Source organism: Trachinotus anak, unplaced genomic scaffold, assembly GCF_046630095.1.
Source record: "Trachinotus anak isolate AG129_WGS33_773 ecotype Australia unplaced genomic scaffold, CSIRO_AGI_Tana_v1 ptg000002l, whole genome shotgun sequence".
NCBI classification, from domain to species: domain Eukaryota; kingdom Metazoa; phylum Chordata; class Actinopteri; order Carangiformes; family Carangidae; genus Trachinotus; species Trachinotus anak.
In genome coordinates this window covers 3906915-3928748 of record NW_027273853.1, presented here as the reverse complement: position 1 = coordinate 3928748, position 21834 = coordinate 3906915, and the positions used below count along the sequence as shown (strand labels likewise).

General features: G+C 41.0%; 1 protein-coding gene and 1 long non-coding RNA gene across 9 annotated transcripts in view; both read right to left on the bottom strand.

The window, feature by feature from the left end:
• Positions 1-21834, bottom strand: part of LOC139628780 (kinesin-like protein KIF21A) — a 65760-nt gene that overhangs the window by 22445 nt on the left and 21481 nt on the right. For 5 of the 8 annotated variants that reach the window (XM_071490833.1, XM_071490841.1, XM_071490858.1 and 2 more), the window contains exons 2-15: positions 17199-17421; positions 12740-12922; positions 11294-11434; positions 10744-10875; positions 9644-9814; positions 8936-9051; positions 8234-8429; positions 7902-8091; positions 7740-7806; positions 6529-6732; positions 5181-5252; positions 3879-3966; positions 3676-3790; positions 778-966 (exon numbers count right to left, since the gene is read on the bottom strand). In XM_071490833.1, the coding sequence (XP_071346934.1) occupies positions 778-966; positions 3676-3790; positions 3879-3966; positions 5181-5252; positions 6529-6732; positions 7740-7806; positions 7902-8091; positions 8234-8429; positions 8936-9051; positions 9644-9814; positions 10744-10875; positions 11294-11434; positions 12740-12922; positions 17199-17421 (2087 nt within the window). The remainder of the gene's footprint in view (positions 1-777; positions 967-3675; positions 3791-3878; positions 3967-5180; positions 5253-6528; positions 6733-7739; positions 7807-7901; positions 8092-8233; positions 8430-8935; positions 9052-9643; positions 9815-10743; positions 10876-11293; positions 11435-12739; positions 12923-17198; positions 17422-21834) is intronic. The other 3 variants (XM_071490849.1, XM_071490881.1, XM_071490889.1) reach the window with 1 other exon arrangement.
• LOC139628830 (uncharacterized) lies at positions 12940-17185 on the bottom strand. Its single transcript, XR_011692867.1, has 2 exons — positions 14555-17185; positions 12940-14488 (listed from the first exon to the last, which is right to left on the bottom strand). It is a non-coding gene; the product is annotated as an uncharacterized lncRNA (long non-coding RNA).

Below are 21834 nucleotides of genomic sequence, written 5' to 3'. Positions count from 1 at the left end.
TAGAACATCTAGCACATTAGAGCTATTTAAACCTGGATTAATTTGTTTTATGATTGACACTCAAATTAGATAATAAAAGACAGATTCAATGGTTTTCAGCTATCTGTTCATGTTTTACAAAGGGTTTAACCTGAGCCATAGAGCAACAATAGCACCTGGATCAGTGCTCAGTATCAGCTGATGAAGTCCAGGCATCAGAATCTTCTGTATCAGGAAGGAAAAAACAGTATCGGAACATCTCTACTTTTACTCGGCAGAGTTTCAGAGACATTGTGCTGCAGATACAAACATATTTTTTCTGATGGTTTATCTCATCAGAAACCTCGATCTTCAGTTGTCAGAAAGTCTGTGTCTTTTTTTCTCTTTAATTAGAGTCTGAAACTCTTCCACACCGTTAAAATCTGTGTCAGACGAAGCTTTGATCCACTGGCGCTGACAAACATAAATGTAACTGTCATCATCAGGCTGCTGGCACAAACATTCACTACTGACTTTAGAGGATCCTCTGAAGTATGAAGCCTTGTCAGTGTTTTTTTTTTTTTATTATTTCTTTTATTACTAAATAACAAAAGCTGAGATCAGATGTGTGGGAGTGGTAATACATCGAAGTAGGACGAGCAAGAACTCAAATACACTTCACAAACCTGAAATAAACGCATCAAAAGGCAGAGACTTTAAAAACCAAACCCATACATGTCTTTTGGTGGATGTTTTTATCCAAACTGCCTGAGCAAGATTTATACACCCCCCCACCCCCTCCTGGCGTTCTTGTCTTACTCATGTTATGGAGGACGCGGTCCCGCTCCAGCTGGGTGTCCCTGATCTTGCACTGCAGCATCATCAGCTTCTGTTCGTACTGCTGTTTGAGCGTGTGAAGGCGCCGCTGGCTGTTCTCCAGCTCATCAATCAGCTTCTGCTTGATGGCGATCTCACAGGTGATGTTGGCCAGATCTGCCTGGTAGTTCTCTGTCAGACACAGACCATCACGTTTAACCTCAACATACAGTCACACATCCACACTGTGTTCATCTTTGGAAAAGGATTTTTATTTGCAGCTCAGGTCTCGTTGGAATAGTTTTTCACTGTGCAGTCACTGTGAGCTCTCACCTGTCTGTGTGTCAGTGCATCAGTAGTGATGTGTGTGTGGTGTCACTTGTGACTGGCAGTGTGGCTCTTTCTGTTCCTCCTAACCACAGCTCTGACTGTGTTTCAGCATATGTTCAGCAGTCTGCAGATGCTCTCATCCACTCCGCTATCTTCACGAAGGCTCATGATCCTACTGGTTCAGCTCCTCACCAGGTGGAGTTATGTTACATTATACAGGCCGACACTCAGGAAGCTGTGTGGCTCATACTTTATTTCATAACCTTGTTCAAACAAATTGATTTTGATTGGATTCACATGTGTAAATCACTTTGCTGTGTTGAAGTTGTACTTTGTGGCCTGAATTTCAATGTCGTTTTTAATTATATGTGAGATCAAATACTCTTCACTTTGACTTAAAAATGGTACAATTATTGTAAGATAATCCATTTTGAATCACTTTAACATTTCAGCGTTATTGTTGTTTTGTTGTATGCTGAATACAGGGTATAAAAGTTAAGTATTATAGGGCAGGTCACACCTAGCTCAGTTGCTTTGGTTTGATTCCAGTCTCCTTTGGTCCTGTTAAATGTTTCCTGACCTCTATAAACACATATATTCATGGCATTTCAGAAGGGATGTAGTAATTAAATCAATATTTAGCTAAAGGACTGATGGAGATGAAGGTTAATGTGCAGTGACATGGCTTCATTACCTTCATGGTACAGTGAGCTTGTGAAAGAAAAATCATTGATTGATTATGAATTGAAAAACTCACTCCCGTGCTTCTTTGGCTGCATTTCTTTTTTGTCTTTGCTTAATCTGATTTTGATCTGAATCTTAATCTGATTAGATCCTTATTTTTTTCATAGCTCAAAAGTCAAATAAAAAAAACAGAAAACACCTGTACTGTTTTCTCTGCTACACAGCGACATGTTTATTCCAAACTACAATGTGAACTCTAATTTTGTCATGTGCGCAGGAAAATAGTCAAATGTGTGTTTGATGTAATTTACAACTTCTTTGGAAATAAACAGTTGTAAGTTTGTGGCATTTCATCATCTCTGGAGTGTGGTTTGTAAACTTGCATCGATACAGACTCAGTGTTGGAGGCTTTATGGCCCCCTCCCACTTGAGGGTTATCGGTTTGGAACAACACTTAAAGATCCTGTAAAGCAAATCCACAGATTTGTTTATAAAATCAATATATATGTTGGAGAACTATTCCTGAGAAAGTGTTAATCATGTGAAACTTGTGTGGTACTGAATTGTGCAGTTATACCGTGAAACTGTGTTTCATCATTTTTGTGTTGAGTGTTTTTTTTTGGGCGGGGCCTAAACGGGTACTGGTGACGCACTTGAGCCCCCTCTTAGCATACCCCGCCCCTAAAGCTGTAACGGTATAAAACTCTGTAATGTACCAATATCAGCCACTCTCCCGCTCAGTGTCGAGTTCTTGCTGGTTAGCTAAGCCTTGCCTCACAGAATGTGTCTTTCCTAGAGGCTGCAATACCAACGGTGTGGTGTTATTAGTAATTAGAGAATAATGTATGAATAGATAATCAGTCATCAAACCCGCTATTAAAAGCCGATACACTCCTTTCCCACCGCCTGTCGAGTTTGACTTTCTGTTCAGACTCAGGACACACACCTGCAGGGAGTGATGTCACTTCTGCACTTAGAGCACACACACACACACAGACAGTGGAGGGAGAGTGAGCTGCTAGCCGCCCTGCAAACTGGTGAAAGTCTGTCAAAGTGTTGGAGCCTCCGTATGAGATGTTTCGATCTGTGATTGTGTGTTTTTAAAACTGTCAGAGCTGCAGCTCACTCTGTCACCCCCACCATCAGTGTAGATGTGGAGTTTCTGGTGTAACGGCGCCATGCTGGACAGGTGACAGGTGTGTGTCTGTGTCCTCTGAGAGACGTTACAGCAGGAAGAGAGGCGAAAATGAGCAGGTACACCTGGGTATTGTGTTTACATCAATGCCGATCGGAGCCGATCGGAGCAGGAGCCAATAAATACCCGTGTCTACTGCAAATTCATTTAACCCGGCTGTGAATGCTGATTAAACCCTTCATCACTGCCGACAAAAGCCCGATGTTAGCAGCTCGTAGCAGGTTTTTTGACCGTTTGTTAGACCATTAAGCGATGCGGAAGCTCTCCCGACGGTGGGTGTGGTTTCAGTGCCTCCAGCAGACACGCCCCCAGCGTTCCAGAGTTGATAATACTGGTTATTTTTTCACAAGTGTGAAACCTAATTTTATATATTTGGCAATATTTTTATTCATTAAAATTTGGCAGGGGGTTTGATATGCCATTTTTCTGTGGTGTAGCAAACTCAGAACTCATATGTTTTTCTGCTTTACAGAATCTTTAATGTGACAGAGCCTCCACACAAACGGAGTGAGAGTGGGTATGGTGAGAGTGGAACTGGACCATTTCCTACAGCATGAGTGGGACAGGTTCACGCAGCTGGTCTGACAATGATGTCACAGCTCCCCCTTGTGGACAACCTGCAGCCGACTGAGAGAGAGAGCGAGAGAGAGAGCGAGAGAGAGCGAGAGCGAGAGCGACATTGACCCTGATACCTTTTTCATCAGACTCAGAGTCTGAATCCTCAGAGCTCTCTTCCACGTCCATCTCCTCCTCTTCCTCCTCCTCTTCCTCTTCCCCTTCCTCATGGTCGCTGCCCTCCTGGACCTCCTACATTAAAAACAATTACATCTGAACGCTCCTCTCACACATTTTAACGCTGATTGACCATAAAGATGAAAAAGAAGAAGACAGTCACCATGTCTGCTTCCTCGTTCGCTCGCTCCGTCATCTCTTTCTCCGTGGCCTTCTCCTGCTCGTTGTCTGGGACTTCCTCCTTGTTGGCGCTGAAAGATTCAGACACGGTGACGAGTCAAAAACGTCAAATATCTGCTGTGACTATGCCATGAACATTTACTGAGCAGAACACAAGGTTTATCCCAAGTGCATCTTCACAGGTACTGTAACACACAAGTAAACATTAAGCATATTTTTAAAGTAACAATAAAGTAACAACACATCTGTGTGTAATAAAGACGTGTCAGTTTTTTTAGTTGGTGCCACACATTTTTTGTGGAGTCTTTTTGCCAAATAAGCTTTTTAATGGGCTTCACCACAACGCAGCAATAAAGCTGCTGACTGTTTATGGTTTAACTGACTGAATATGCAGAGACACTTATGCATTATTTACATGTAGCATAAACCACCCAGAGAGGCTGTATCCCGGCTCGATACTGACATGCTGCTGCTTCATTTTCATTTGCTTATTTGTGAAAAAGACAAGAGTATTTTCTTTTTTTTCAAACAAAGGAGGGAGGCATCTCATAAGAGTCTGAACAAAAACCAGCAGAAGCAGAAAAGCATGGAGGGAAAATGCAGCGCACAAAAGGAAATTCATGAACCACATCCATGAAGCAGATCTGTTGGATAAGTGTTTTATCCAAACACAGAGGGCTGGCAGTGTTTAGGTTGTGTTTCATAATAAAGTAATCTGGATAGAAAAGATTATCACACAGAAAAAAGAGGGATTTGTCATCTGCTGTTACACTGTTTTAATATATTTTGCACACAGTCTTTCACAAGTGATAGAGATACATTTTGCCTGTGCGCTCAAACATTGAGACGTTTCAGACCTTTAACAGTAGCAGTGGGAATGTGGGGATAAATGTTTTCATAAAAACAATAACTGGAGTGTTTTGAACCTTGACTATATTGTTCTGAAGATTTCTCATCACAGACACCTGCTGACTAGTTCCAGGTTGTCTTGAATACTGAAGATAAAAATGCTTCAGTAAAAAAAAAAACACAAAAAAGATGCAATAGAAAGCAGGGATGTAGCGTTAGGGATCAATGAATGAGCAAAAGGGTTCACACAGAAAATCCAGAGAGAGATTAAGGTTTATAGAAATGATTAAAATGGTGAAGTGCTGCTAGTAGCGTGTTTTACTCCAGGTGGGGAAAAAAACACCCGCCTAAAATAAATAAAAAGTAAATATAAAATGCTGAATTAGGGGAAGCAAGGGATGGGAGTGGCAACAGGAGGGTGGAAGCTCTGACAAACCTGGCGTCCTCAACCTCTTCCACCACCTCCTCCCTTTCCTCCCTCTCCCTCTGCTCCAACAGCTGCTGGAGTCTTCACGGAGGGGTGAAGGGTCAAACGAGAGAAGGAAGCAAGAGATGAACGAAGGAAGGAAGAATGGAGGGAAGAATGGTCAGAGGAAGCTCTGCACTGAAAACCCCACCGTTTATCCCCCAAAGTGCCCGACAGCACAACTCTGATCATTTTCAACCTGGAGCCTCTGATCAGTCTCTAACGCTGCTGTAGATTTTTATCAGACAATTCTTCTAGATATTAGCACTGGTTTATTAGCACATACAGTGGACTCCCATTCAAGTGAATGGGAAAGTGGTGTCAGACTTTCAGAGCCACTGTATTTGAGCTACATCAGTTTATATGTTATTGTTTCATGTCTCTAAATGCAGCCAATAAAATCTATTCATTATCTGTTAAGCTAAGTGAAGTCCCAGTTTAGACAGCATGACATTAAAGGAGCTATTTGTAATTTTTGCTATTGCTACATAGCTAGTGTTAGCATTAACAGCTGTTTATTCACAAGTTACAGCCACTGTTGTGTTTACAGGACGAGAAGTTATAACATGTCCTCTGAGCAGCTAATTCTTCCGGGCAGCCTGGACGCTACAGTGACTCGGTATTGGAAAGTGACGACAGTCCAACCAGGCTGGACCTAGCTAGTTAGCATGCTAACTTCAGTACAGGAAAATAAGTGAAATAAATAGAAGCAAAACAAGAGTGTTGCTTTCCGCCACTGGAGACAACTGTTAGTGAGTAAAGGAATGAAATTTAATGCTTGAATCCATTTGACTCTTGGTCTGTAAACAGCTGTTAATGCTAACATTGGCTATGTAGCTATTGCAAAACTCACAAATAGCTCCTTGAGATTCCCAGGTCTTTTTTGATTATAAAACAGGTCTAGGTTCTACATTAATACTGTGAAAGTATCAAAGTCTCAGTCCACAGAGAAATGCACACAGCCTGTATTCAGAAACTGAGCCTTAAAACCTGCCGTCAGGACTTCTGGAACTTTGTGATGTCACAACAAAGCAGTCACTGCTCTCAGTCATGCTCCCAGCCCCGCCCACCAGGGCCCACCATCCAACCTTGCAGAATTAAGTTTCTCTGAGTGTTTACCTGAAATCTGCTATATTTTTATTGGATCATTTGGAAAACAGTCAGAAAAAACTGACAGAAAAAGCACCAATCCAGTTTGAAAATTATTCAGAACACAGCTGATTATGCAACAAGACACAACAGCCGGATGACCAACCCACCACATGTTTCGTTAATGACAATGACAATGACCTGAACTGTCCAAACACAATCTTATTACCTTTTCTTTTTCTTCCTCTCTCGTTTCTTCAGTTTCTCCAGGTCTTTCTTGGCCAGTTCGATGATGTCAGAGGTCTCCTTCTCAGGGGCCAGCAGCGTGGAAGAGAAGGAGCCAGACCCCCCATAGAACGACTGACGGTTGGAGGCACGAGACAGATTCTTCCTCAGATTCTCATTTACCGCTTCACTCTCAAGGAGTTTGGCTCTGAGGGTGAAAACCAGGGACACAGACCAGACAGCTCACATCAGACTCAGGTTAAACAGAATCTGTAAATATACAATACTTTGAAACTTTATTTTATTTGTATTCAGGAGCATATTCCAAAAGTGGTCTTTTTATTATTCCCAAGTCCTTCACATCAACGCTTTTAACTCTGAAAACAAAAATAGTTCTCAGCAGAGACTGAAGTGTGACGCACTTTTTGCTGACTGATCCTAAAAGACAGATTAAACACCTTCAGTTTCAAATTTATTAGGCACACCTATCTAAAATGAATGCAGTCTAAACAGTACAACAGTCCTGCAATAAACTCTACCTTCATGAAGCTTATAATGTTTTTTAGAGGTGCTGATTCAACTTCCTGCGGAACTGGGTTAATTTACACTGACAGTGTTTCTATTATTTTGTCCCATTTATATCAATGAGCCTAGACTGAACAGAGACACCTCCGTGTGTAATATAACACTGTTCAACAGTAACACAAAGAACATCCTCCAAAGTGACCATTCAGTAAAATCAACAACAGCTTAACATTATAACCTTTATTCAAGACGATTGTGTTAGGCTACCTTCGTTTTAGCATGGTGTACCTGTGAACATAACCTGTTTGGTAAATGTACCTGCGAAAAGGGTCAGTTTAAAAAATATAAAATATATACCAAAAAAAAAAACAAAAAACATTTTCCTCACTCACCACTCATGGTGTCAATTTTTATTCGGAAGTCTCACAAACATCTCAAATCTGAGAGAAATAAAACCAAACCTGTCTGCGATGCAAGATACAGTATCTTCAGGTCCTAATGGAAAACCATCAACTAAAATTGAATGAACTGAACTGAACTTTTTTATCTAATTGGTAAGAAACATTTATAATTTTACATCCCTCATATGTTTTTATAAAATTCATCAGTCAGCAGGTTGGTAAACAAGGCAAAACAGGAACTGGGAGAGACTGAAGAACAAGGAAATAAAGCGGAGTATGAGATGTTTACCTGAGGTCTTCAATCTCTTTGATGTAACCCTGAATCATGTTTCCAATTTCCTCTGTTCCTCCTTCACCTGAGACACAAACAAAACATTTTAGCTCAGGGAGTTGAGAAGAAAAATGGTCTCCTTTTTTTGAATACTGCCATAACAAACTAATCCAGCCCCACCTGCCCTGGCGAGGGCCTGGTTGGCCTGGTCGCTGAGCAGCTGGGTGAGCCGCGCCCTCTGAGCGTCGATGGTCTCCTGCATGGCCTTCACCCTCACCCTCAGGTTGCTATTCTCCGTCTGCAGCATGGAGTTCTCGTGGAACATGTCGCTGAAGCTCTCCACACCATCCTCGCCCACCATGCGTTTACCCTGCAGGGGGGAGTGATCCAGGGGACAGAAAACCGTGATATTTTTTTTTTTCTCATAACAGGAGGTATCAAAGACGTAACGTCAAAATGATTTTCTATTCCTCTCCCTGCCTCTCCTCCTCCTCCTCCTCCTCTCTCCTCACCGTCTTGTATTCCATCAGCTCCATCTGCAGTCGAGCGATTTCCGTCCTCAGAGCGCTGATCTGCTGGCTGGCCTTGTCCTGGTTCACCATCACCTTGTTCTTGATGTTGCGGGCTCGGTTGGCGTACTTTAGTGTGTTCAGCGTCTCCATGAAGTCCCGGTCAGACGGGCTGATGCAGGCAATCATCACTGTTTGGCTTAAAGAGGAAGGAAGTGTTTGGTTCGGCTACACAGTCCTGACAGAGGCTTAGACTTCAACTCTTTTAACTGCTCAACAAATTCACATCTAAATATAATAAACATTTAAATACAAACTACCAAAGTTACTTTTTTGCATGTGAGCCTGAGAATGAGAAACTAGAATGATTTCTCTGAAAAAGGGAAATTTAATGCTGATAGAATTAGTTTTGTTTTATTTTGTTTTGAAAATAATCATTATTAATTCTCCAATTGTAATTGAATATTCTTCCTATTCCAAACCAAACATGCTCTTTATTCTACAATTAATTCCTGCATTAATGTTACTACAACAAGCTTTAAGTCTGATTATTGCATTGATTACTGTATTGATTATCATATTGTATTGGTTGCTGATTATTTTGAATTAAAACCTCAGACAAAGCGAGACTCCTCTGGTTATGACAACTTAACTAACCCAGAAATTACAGAGACAGTGTTCGTGGGAGAAGGTGAAATCAGAAACCTGTTTCCTCCTAAGGAGTCCTGCAGGAGTCGCGTGAGTTTGGAGTCTCTGTAAGGCACATGTGACGACCGCTTGCTCCGGTCGCCCAAAGCACTGATTACATTCCCCAGAGCGAGCTGCAGCAGAGAGCAGAGGTAATGTGTCAGGTTCATACAGGAATTCATATAAGAACATGTCTTTGCAATACACACACAGAACATGAACATGTTGTTTGCCACCTACACAGAGTTTGTATCTTGGCTATGACATAAACACATACAACATCTGACATTGTGTTAAATCCTAAAGGTTTTTATTTTGGTAAACAATTGTTGTTTCCATCTCAGCTGCAGGGTTTTTTCTGGAAAACAACCTTTCAACCCTGGGATGAGGCTGCTAGTAACAAATAAAATCCTATATAATGGTAAAATGCTTTAAATATTTTGTCTTCGAAAAAGAAAACTTTATTTAGTTTCATGAAGTCTATTAGTGCTGAAAAGGAGGTGCTCCAGATACTGGGTGGTGTGTTTTTTGTTGGTAAAGCAGCAAAAATCACCTCACCGGATATTAAGTGGTAAACCTTCCACGAGTAGATTTACCTTGTTGCAGTTGCACAATTTCAGCCACCAGATGGCAGTAGCCTACAACTCTGGAGCATCAAAGCTGCTCTACATCACAGAGCGACCTTACAAATCCTGCAGGAGCGAGGAGGAGGAGGGAGGAGCTCACCAGTCCACAGTTGATGGAGATGCCCTCTTTGGCTCGATCGCCCGTCGCTCCGGTTCTCTTCAGCCTCTCAGAACCGGCCAGATCCACAAAGTGAAACTTGGCTGTCAGCGTCTCGTACTCGTCCATCTCAGAGTTTCCGTTGGAGACTCTGTTATCAGTTTCAGTTTCTTGCTGAGTGACAATGACACACACACACAAACCTCTGTTAGTGATGGGGAATTATATCAAACCAAGCTTTACTCATATTGCACCTTTCTGAAAAGACAGCAACACAAGGTGCTTAACAATATGAAAAGCAGTAAAAATTAATTGAAAAAAGACAAAATATACAGACAGATAAGTAAATAGACAAAATCAATAGAAAAGTAAAGAGGTTTAAGAGAAGCTTAGCTAAAAATATAGGTCTTTTCAAAGTAGGCAGAGGTTTTTTTGTCCTCAGGTCCTGTGGCAGACAGAGTAGTCTCAGAGGACCTGAACTGTCTACCGTGAGTCTACCTTGAAAGCACCTGACATGTATTCAGACCCTTGTCCATTAATTGATTTGAAGACTAATAAAATGATTAAAAAACTAACAGGGACAGGCGACATGTGTCTCTCCATTTGGTCTTGGTCAGCAGACGTGCTGCTGCATATCAGTGTGTTTCCTCTGTCACTGTTGGTTTGTTTTTAATCTTGTGAAGAAATACTGAGCAAAAGGAGACAGAGGTGACCTGAAAACTATGACACCTCCTCTTACAGAGGGACTGACAGTAAAACATTGTGACAAATGTTTTGGTTCACTTTTGATCCCGTTGTAGTGAGCATACTTTATATTTTTATTTTCATATTTAAAAAGTTTCAAGCATTATGAAAGTTTGAGGAGATCAACAGCATTAAACTAAAGTAAAATAAATCTGGGTACGGTCTCTTACTAATACCAAGATCTGAAAACAACCTTTTAGTTCATTACAGGGTCTTAATGCTTTAAAACAAGCTGAAGCTGTATGATAAAATGACCCTGCAGTCTACATCATCTATACTGTTTATTATAATTTAAACTTGATGTTTTGGCAGAGCTCAGTACTTGGTCAGATGTTGTGTCAGTGTGATGATGTACTAACATTGTCAGAGGCACAAACGCGGACTTGGCACAGGTGGATGGTGAAGATGGCGTGTGATCGAGAGCTCTGGACGTTCATCTGGGTGCTGGCTGTGGTGCGGGACAGAGCGCCCAGCTTCAGGCACTGCATCATCTGAAGAGGAAGAGTTTTAGATGTTACCACACTGGCTGATACAGCTGGGAAAAAAAATATAACAGCAAATCCTCTCTGGTGTTTATAAGAGTCAACATGAGAGCAGGAATGAAAAATATATGATTTACAAATGAATGAAAGTGTATTTCTAAAGGCTTCGTGTCGGCATAGAGGTTCACAATCTGAATAAATCTATTAAATATATACTCAATTATATATCATAATTAAATATTATATTCCCAATTATCCACTAAACATTCATACATTTTAATGAGCGTATTGGTGTTTAAAAAAGAGACACTAACAATGTGTAATGCTGAATGACTGCATTAACAGCTGTACTGAACAAAGTGTTTTAATGTAGCATCATTAGTCAATGTGCTTGACGACTGATTCAGACGTTCTCTCCCTCCTGTACCTCGGCCTCGGAGGACACGGTCCGTGTGGTCACTCCCACTGTGTAGATTCCTCCTGTGGCGTCTTCGTGGATCTTGATGTGAGATTTCTGCTTCATGTCTCGTGTGGAGTCAAACAGGTCCAGAACCTCCTCATTATAAAGCTGCATGGAGGCAAAACACAAGAAAAGACTATTTTTAGCCGAGCAGATAAATTACATTAATTTAATGGAATAAGTCAACGAAAGTCAGAGAAGATCTGAGAGTTGAGAGCTGAAACATTTGAGACGGTATCACTCTTACTTAAATTACATTAAAGACCAATAAAATAAGTAAAATAAAGAAGCAAGACAACAAGTCCAGCTTCTTTCTGACAAATAAGGTCAGCATAATATAATATAATATAAAAGAACATAAACTGTGTTCAGGCCGTCTTAATGTATGACTAGGGTGAATATATTGTGAGATATTGTGATTGTGATATGAGTCATGACTTCAAATTTAGTTATAAAAATATTTTAAAATAAAAATAATTTTTTTTTTAATGATGATGTAAGTTCTCAAGCACGTTCCCTTACATCTGGAGGTTATGATTTGTAGCACCATAGTGCTTTATTTATGGTAAATTGTGACACATTTAACTTTTTGAGTTTCTCATCCTTCTTAGATCCTGTTACTGCACCTGCTAACCTGAGCTACAAAGTAAAATGTTTTATTCAGCCATTAATGCCTGAACAGATGCTGAGTGTGAGAAATGTTTCAGAGCCAGTTCAGCGATCAGGTGTGATAAACTAAAAAGACATTCATTATTAGTGGGAATAATTTCCTCAGTGTCAGACTGAAGCGTACGTTTGGAGATATTTAAACACTCAATCGTCCTCCGCTGCCAACAGCATGGAGTTTTATCCACGATGCAGTGAAATTAAGAATTTGAAGTTTCATTTAAGTTTCAGTGTCTCAGGATGATTTCAGTTATCTGAGGTAAATATAAATAACTGATGTGTGAAAAAAGCCAAATTTAAAGACTTTCTGCTTACAGACACTTTCTGCCTGCTGTGTGATTTCTGTGCGCATCCACGTCTCTTAGTCACAACCTCTTCTCCAGGAATCTGAACACTGTCACAGTCTGACGGACCAGCACAAGTGTCAACTCACATCATTTCTGTTAACTCCTCCTACCCACACTGAAACACCACCCCCACCCCCACAACACCTCCTAACCCCCGATGACAGCTGCTGCAGTTCAATTGTCAGGGTGGATATTTTCAAGTGATGGAGTGCTGGTGTTAAATCTTGTTAAACGACCTGTGTCAACAATATAACTCTGACCTCTCTGCAGAGCCTGTCCTAATGCTGCTCAGAGGAAGATCTTATTCTGTTTGTTTTATTTAGTTAATAAGTTTTGGGTCAAAGAAGCCAAGACAATAAGAAAATATTATCATGTCTGCTGCAGTGAGATGGGTCTGTACCTCCAGGAACTGGGCGTTGATCTTAAACTCGGGTACGGGGCATCCCTGCTCCTGGGCGGCCTGTCGGCGCTGCTCGATGCCTTTGAAGAGGTGATGGACAGCGCGGGGGATGATGCCCAGCTCATCGTCTGCAATGTTGACATCAAAGCCCGTCCCCATGGTGTAGGTCTTCCCTGAACCCGTCTGTATGGAGAGATGAAGACATCATACAAAAGAACAAATATTTGATATGATGCTGAATTGTTCACAACAATTGTGAAAATAGGGACGATTTAATAGGGACCGTTTACTTAAACATAGTCCCAACAGAAAACATGAAATTGATGTGTTTTATAGCTGTTGCTAATTTTCAACTCTTTTAGTAAAACACTGTATTGAAATGCATATACTGCATATGCAGACGCACAGTCTAAAAAGAGACAACAGCAGCTCAACAAGCAGACAAACAGTCAAACAAAGTGGGTACAGCTTTGGTTTGCTTTTAGCACCACTTAACCTTGGTTGTAAAGAAATTTATATCTGGAGTTCAGTTGATTTCAGTTGGTAACGTGTGTCACAGCTCACAGCCCTTTATGGAGAGAGCAGTTTTTCATGGACCTCCCAGAGATCAGGACAGCAGCTTCACTGAAATCCTTCATCTGCTGTAAGTCTTTTACATGATAACCCTACCGATTCTTTTAACCTCCCTTTATGCTATTTTAATTAACCTTTTTTTGTTTTATAACCAACATATTATTACCACATCTGGGTGATCTCACTTCAATTATTCAGTTTATTTATTAGTGCCACACAAATAAGAATAGTACCAAGAGGCCATGAAGGAGAACTGTTGTTTACTTTTTTAAAGTTCATTTTCTGTGTGCTCATGTGCTACAAAAACACAGTTTAGTTGCTTCTTCAATCTGCCATCTACTTTGTCTCTTGTTTTTTGATTTCCTACATTTACCAGAATTCCTTTTGACATCCCCTGCAAAAGAGGCATAAGCTCAGTGCATTTACCTGGAGGCTACATATGCAGCTGGAGAGCACGTTTTTCTCGATAAGATAAAATGGAAATGGAAATGGACTGCTTATATAGCGCTTTTCTAGTCTTATTGACCACTCAAAGCGCTTAACAACGTGAGCCGCATTCACCCATTCACACACACATACATACAGCACTTACATCTACAGTGGAGTGCTTCTAACATTCACACACACACTCATACGCTGATGGGACAGCCATCAGAGGCAGTTTGGGGTTCAGTGCCTTGCCCAAGGACACTTCGACATGTGGACCAGAGGAGCCGGGGATCGAACCACCGACCTTCTGATAAGTGGATGACCCGCTCTACCTCCTGAGCCACTGCCGCCAAGAAAAACACAAAACATCACAAGATAATAGTGTGAGTGGCTGAATTCCTTCTGAGCAAAGAAGGTTATTGTCAGTGGAGACATGGGAACTGTTCCTCCTTCATCTCTCTCCAGCTATTTAATTCTGAAATGTGTTGTTTATGTTTGAGAAAGATGAAAAGACCATTTTAGTAACCTCAGTTTCTTAAAGGTCCCATACAGTATAAAGGTAGACATCCATGTGTTTGTGATTATAAAGCAGGTCTAGGTTCTATATTAATACTGTGAAAGTATCAAAGCCTCAGTCCACAGAGAAATGCACACAGCCTGTATTCAGAAACTGAGCCTTAAAACCAGCCATCAGGACTTCTGCAACTTTGTGATGTCACAACAAAACAGTCACTGCTGTCAGTCACGCTCCAAGCCCCACCCACCTGGACCCACCATCCAACCTTTCAGGATTTGGTTTCTCTGAGTTTTTACCTGAAATCTGCTATAGTTTAGAGAGAAGAGATAAGCCTGAGAGAGGAGATGTAAAACTCGTACAACCAAAAGTATTTTTGATGCGACAGAAGTCATTTCTTCTCTCCTCCCACATCATCACTGTTTGTTTATATCTGAAACCAAACTGGGCTGAGTTCTTGTGATGCAGCCGAGTGGGTCGGTCTAAATCTAGATTAGTCCCCAGAAAGCCACAGAGGCAAACAGGTCTGATCCGGGCCAAACCGACCAACCCAGATCTGTCTGTGCCTTCAGAAGTAGGCCAGCAGCGACAGCAGCAGCAGGAACTGGGGAGATCCGTGTTATTATGGACACACATTAAAGATGCATAGCTAACTGCCTAAACAGTGTGTGTGTGTGTGTGTTAGTGCACTTCTCTTCACTGTGAATCATGTGAGTGCCATGCAGCAGGAGCTCGATCACCACGGCAACCTAAGCTGTAGGGGAGGTAACGGATGGAGGAGGAGGGAGGCAGTGAGACCCATTTATTTCCATTGGTGGAGGAAAAGAAGAAGGTGAGTGAAGTGGAAGAGAAGGAGGAGTAACGGAAGAAAAATGATTCCTTCAGTATCCAATAATCTTCAGATTAGATTTCAGACTAACTCTGCCTGATCAACTGTCACTCAACCCAAACATTTACTGTCATACAAGACAAAGAAAGAAAGGTCATAAGATGGAACCTGCAACCACAGAGGAGTGTCCCTGGATGAACAACACAATACAACAACAAGAAGATTTCTTTAGCTTTATAGCGGGAAACACTCCAGACACATAAATCAATTTCATTTTTAAATATTCCTCAAATATCTGAGTTTTTGTACAAATTCTCTCACTGAAGGATTTTTTTAAAGCAGTCATCGGCAAAAAAGGTCAAAACTGTCTCTGTACCATTTATCTTTACTTCAGGTTTGCTTGTTATTTTGGTCCTACATATCTCTTTACTGACACTGAGCTGAAATAAATTTTTCCTTTTACTATTGAATTCCCTATTTTTTTTTTTTTTGGCCATGATGTCTGTTGTGCTTTGTTAATAAAGTTGTAACAAAAACATTCATCTCTGTACATCTTGCTGTAGCAGGCTCACTGCCAGTAAAGCCATTAATACCCCAGGCAAATCCAGCAAAGTTCTTAAAGATACAGCGCGGTGGCGGCGGTGGCAGCAGCAGCACTAATAAATGTGTGTGCAGGGGAAACAGCAGCTTCTCTTGGTCCCATAAGCTGTTTGTAGGATTATGAGGCCTGAGCTCCCTCGTGACTTCACCTTCAGATTTACATTACCTCAAAGATGAATGAATAAATAAACAGGACTCTGCAGTGAACAAGGAGAATCAGACTCATGAAGCAGGGCTGAGCACTGATATACACTGAAGATATGATCAGGATGTTTTATCTTTTACAAAAGTCTGTTGTCCACATGAAAAGTTCCAACCAAACTGTTATTTAAATTTTGTTCTACGTGTGTAAATGTAATGTGTAACAGTGGAACCCAGTTTATTGCATTAGAATAAATTTGAATGCTTTAAACTGGATTCATCTGCTTTATTAAATAAAAGTGGACTGCTGAGACAGTTTATCTAACTTTTATCCATCTTACTATGATATGAACGTGTCCTGTAGTGTCAGTCTATCGTAGCTGCTGGTTTATAGGTTACTGTGATAATAAATACACTAAAGATCAGCCTCGCATGGATTTGTAATCCTATTTGTGTTTTTATTTTCCTCCTAAATACAAATAATTTGTTTGTGTTTTTCTCAGTGTTTTCAGGTGAGCAGAGCTGCTTCACTATCTCTCTGTGTGTCCCCTGGTGACGGCTGAAACACCCCCTGGGGAACATGTTCATGTGTAAATCATGGTAATTTTCCAGTTGCTGCTTCTGTGTCCTCTAAACTGACATATTGCATTTCTACTAGTCCTGAAAGAGGAAACTTCTGCTGCTCTGCCTGGGGTTTTCATTTTTTGTGGTGGAGTAAATCAGGGCTCTTAGTGTAGAGCCTGGATAAAAATACAGAGGCTTAAATTAACCTGACATACTGCTATACTGTCAAATACACTGAAATCAAAAATAACATAAATAGTTTGTGAAACACACTTGTTTGCTTTATTTTGTTTGCCTCATGTCTGTGTGGTAAACAAACAAACAACCAACCTGGTTCCATCCAAAGGTAAAGAAATCTGCCCCTCGGTGCTTCTCCAGCTCCCCAGTTAACACACTGTTCATCTCATGTGTTAAATTCATATTGAAAACATAGGCAGACTCTTTTGTATCTTTGGACAGATCCAGGCTGTTTCCACTGTTTCCAGTCTTTATGCTAAGCTACGCTAACTGCCTCCTTCCCAGCTTCATGTTAAGTGCACAGCTGTGAGAGCAGCATTGATCGTCTCCTCTGAATCTCAGCAAGAAAGTGACTAAGTCTATTTCCCAAAATGACGCACTATTCCTTTAAACCTCTGGTTGACAGATAAAAGGTCAAAGGGTCAAATTCCACAACAGAAGTTTCCTCTAGTCTCCTTTTACCCAAATGTCAACACTCTCCACCTCCTCATCACTCCCTCAAGCACACCCATCCACAGAGAGCAGCTCTCTGCATCCAACCAGCTGTCAGCAGCGTCAGCACAAAGACTCGCCTGTCCGTATGCAAAGACGGTGGCGTTGTAGCCTTCGAAGCAGCCGTCGATCAGCTTCTCGGTGCAGGTGGCGTAGATGGCATCCTGCTGGGAGTCCATGTCGAACAAGTAGTCGTAGGTGAAGGCCTTGTCTTTCCCCAGGATCACCTGAGGCTCCCCGGGCATCACGTATGTACAGATGTGACATCCTTCGATCTTCTCCCTGGCCAGCTGAGGACGAATCCTGCAGCAAACACATGAAGAAGGGATGAGGTTGTGTTGATGAAGAGACTGAAAAGATGAGATTTTTTGTTTTTTGTACATCAGAAGAATAACACGGGCTTCTGGCAAAACTGCCAATAAGCACCTTCAAACATTATGAATACATGAAATTAAGAAAAAGAAAAAGAAAATGCTCTGAATCACATTCTACAACCTTCAGTTACACAAAAACACAACTGCCGTCCCTCGTATTGTCAAATCTGGGCAAGAAAAATAGAAAATACAGCCTAAAGCAGCAGAAATAGTTGGCATCAAACAACCAGACTCAGATTCAAATAGCTTTACTGGCATGAACAAAAATGTGTTGTCGCCAAAGCAACACTGGAGGAACCACACCAACCAACAAAATACAGTGACAGAAACTCACATCAGGAGAAGAACTGAAACTTTTCGTTTAGTTCTTACACTAAGGCGAGGTCAGTGTCACTACAGAGCTCTCATATAATTTGTATAAGACCATTACTGTTAAAACAGAACTCTTTGCTGAGCTATTACACTGTTAATCTTAATCTGTGGATTTTATTGCCTTAAAACAACAGACAAAAAAAAAAACCTTCCAACTTTTAAAACTTGATTGTGATTATTGACTATTTAAATGGCAGCTACACCAAAATATTAATGAGCTGTAACGGTTTATCAGCTAAGTCTTCATCTGTACACAAACAGCTAGAAACAGCATCTTCATTCACACCTGAGCAGGTACAGTGTAGAGTGCCCCGGTCTATGTTCAAGGACACAGTGTAACATGACACACAGTTACTGTAGCTGCACAAGGTCACACCATAGTCTGTCTCCAACCCTGCTGCTGAACAGGTGATCAGTCCTGGAGCCGCTTCATTAAACTCTAAACCAGAGCCAAGAGTTTGTTCACACATGGTAATTATAGCTGTAGCTGTACAGACATGTTTTGGCAGTCGGCCATTAGCAACACAATAAACAAACCTCAGTCAGTTGCAACTGTTTTTCAAAAAATCTCTGTCTCTGCTTCCTGTGAAAGAGGCAAACATCATTTTCACTATCCTGAATCACAGGAAGATATTTTCAATCATTTGATCTGCTACAGATGTGTGGTGACCAGGTCAACATCCAACCCTGACCTAATCCTTTGTCCCATAAAACCTGCCAGCTGGGTTAATATGTACCGCATCAGTGGGTCTGTCTGTCAGAGCTGAAACCTGGCAGGGATTAACTGACTGAGAGAGAGAGAGAGAGAGAGAGAGAGAGAGAGAGAGAGAGAGAGAGAGAGAGAGAGAGAGAGAGAGAGAGAGAGAGAGAGAGAGAGAGAGAGAGAGACGAGAGAGAGAGAGAGAGAGAGAGAGAGAGAGAGAGACAGAGAGAGAGAGAGAGAGAGAGAGAGAGAGAGAGAGAGAGAGAGAGAGAGAGAGAGAGAGAGAGAGAGAGAGAGAGAGAGAGAGAGACTTCAAGTGTGTGTGTTGATTCTGCAGTGAAAATGAGCATTTTATTTTGTAAAGGAAGGTTGGTGTCACCAGCAGAACAACAGACAGAGGAGCTGTGTTCAAGGACAAAGAACAGAAATGACTGTTTGAATGTCAGTCTGGTGGTCACACAGCTACAGAGAAACGTTTATTTAAAAGGAAACTCAGGGGGGGTTCTGGCAGCCTGGGGGTGTCCAACATAGCCAAATCAGTTTGTCGTATTTTGAATCAGGTTTAACATAAATAATGTAAAAGTAAACCTGACAACAGTTATATATATATATATATATATATATATATATATAAAAACTATACTATAGTTTTACTGAAGTACAGACATCATCTTTTACAATTTGTGAATACAATTTATGAAGCCTGAGATTAGATCTTCAATTATGACAAAGAAAAGCAGCAGATCCTCTCAACCTGAGCGTGATTGATTTTAACTATTCATCAATTATCAAAATAGTTTTTTCTTTTGAATGGACTAATCAGTTCATTTCAATGTATTGCATCAATCAGCTGCACTATTATTATTATTATTAATATTAATATGAGGAAATTAATATTAAATACATTTGATTAATTTCATCATATTGTAAAGTTGTCTTAATTTTAGCAGTTCAGAAAAACAGGTGTGTTGTTTCTGTGCAGGTAGAGTCAGAGGGAGCGTATCAGTATTCAGTATAGAGGCAGACTCCTGCACACTGCTCTTACATTCATGACATTTATTGAATCAGTTCATCAAACTAATCTTTCAGTCCCTTCACATGTTTCCTCAGAGAGTGAGTGGGTTTTTTTTTTTAGAGATGTTGAGAAACTGAGGTCTCATTTTCTAAAGATCAGCAGGGAGAGAAACATTAGTTTGATGTACTGACTCAGTAAACATCCTGTGAGAGAGTCTGCAGGGATCTCCTCTTAAAGATACTGAACTCTTCTTCTTTTAATGTCATGTTTGTCACCGTCATTAAAAGGACTTTGACTGAGTGTTTGGGGGTCACTTCTAGTGACTTTACTGTCCTCGTTCAGTCTCACTGCTTTACTATCCCTGGGTTCAACCTCAGCAGGAAGCTATGTTCAGAGGAAAACCTATAAAAACCCACTGTACGCTACACGTTGAGCATCAGACACAATTAGCATCAGACTAACTGGTGAAGGTAGTGAAGCATTTAGCAGCTAAGGTGCCAGATGTTTCCCTCAGGAGGTGGTAGAGACCAAACTGAGCTGAAAGAAGCTCAACGTTGGACAAGTTAGCCATACCAGTTTAAAAGCTGACGATGTGCCAGTGCTGTGTTCACGACTTGTGAATCACATCAGGAAGTTGATCAAGGACCTGGAAAACCAAATGAAGAGACAGAAAACTAACAGCTCACATCCAGCTTCGCTCTAATGTAACACATCAGGATATGAATAACTTCAGCCTCTCTGCTCTCCTCACTCGGAGGTTAACAGTGGACCGATCTTTAAACAAACTCTCAGCTCACAAACAAGCTTGGAAGAAAAGCACCTGACAGCAGGCCCGCCAGTCTCTGGGTCCTGTGAGGATAAAAGCCTCATTGTGAACCCAAGTTCAGGGGAGAACAATGCTGTGAGCCGAGTACAGTGCAGCCATTGTGTCCGTCTGTATGACACTGGACCCCAGCACTGACACCAGCACCACGGCTGCGGGATTACACGGCTGGACGGAGGCGAGGGAAGAGAGGTAACGTCCTGTCTGGAGTTTCTGACATGTCCGGGAATGAGTGAGAGTGAGGTCACAGAGGACAGATACCAAAAAACTAATAAAAAAATAAAAAATTAAAAAAACTAAAAAAAATTGTCTTCATTCTACTGCTGGTTGTTTTTGGTGATACACAGTCCTTCAGAGTCTCAGAGTATTTGATGTTACTTTAATTTTCAGACTGATGTGTCTCTAACATTTGACATCTGGTTGTCTGCAATGATTGACATCTACTGTTACACTTATTTTATTTTGAAAAATGTCACAAAACCACCTCCAAAATAATGATACAGCAGCAGCTTTAACTGTAAAATCTGCAATATAATTTTAAAATAATTATAAATAAACAAATAAATAGTTAGTCTATTGTCATTTTTATGTTGTATCAGTTGTTATTTCTAATATCATTATATAATAGAATTTTCTGTTTCAGGTATAAGCGATGCTGCCACTAAACAGCAGTTTAAAGTTTTATTTGTCACATGTCAAGTAAAGTCAGCAAAGTAGTGAAATGAGGGTCAAACTGTAACAAAAAAAATCTATATGAAAACTATTGCATATTATACAGATATCTGACTCATTCTACAGAAGGTCGTGTGTTTATTTACGGCACTAAAAGCTGCATTAAAATATGAGCACAGTATGAGAATAGAATACAAAGACAGTAGGACCAGACAAAGCACAGCTGACTAATGTTTCACACTCAGCTCTCGTGAAGCTGTATCACTCATAATAGAGGCCTTGTTATGAAGTAGCCACACACAGTTCTCCAGTGTGGTTTTGCTTCAGTTTGTTAGTTTTAACCAGCGGAGCAGTGTCACACATGTGGACAGGCCAGACAAGGAGCTGTGAGGCCACGTTACAGTTTGACTTTACAGGTAGGCTTTTCACCATCGCACTCACAGCGGCCAAGAGGAAAAGCACAGGTGTTAGTGACGACATCGATATCGGCTCTGTTGTGTTCAAGGTTCCCTGAGGAGTTTTTGACCCAGCAGATCTATGGAGCCATTTCTTTCTGAGTGGAAACTTCACAGTGACAGTGAGCAGGACACTGAAACTGAACAAACTAAATGGAATTCAGCCATCATTCATTTCATTATTTGCTCCAGTGCTTTTCCAACTGTGATGTGTTTTTTTTCACTGAAACGTCTTCAGTGAAAAAGGCCCATAAGGCCGGGCACAGGTTCCCTGAGGGGTTTTTGACCACTGGTATTGTTGT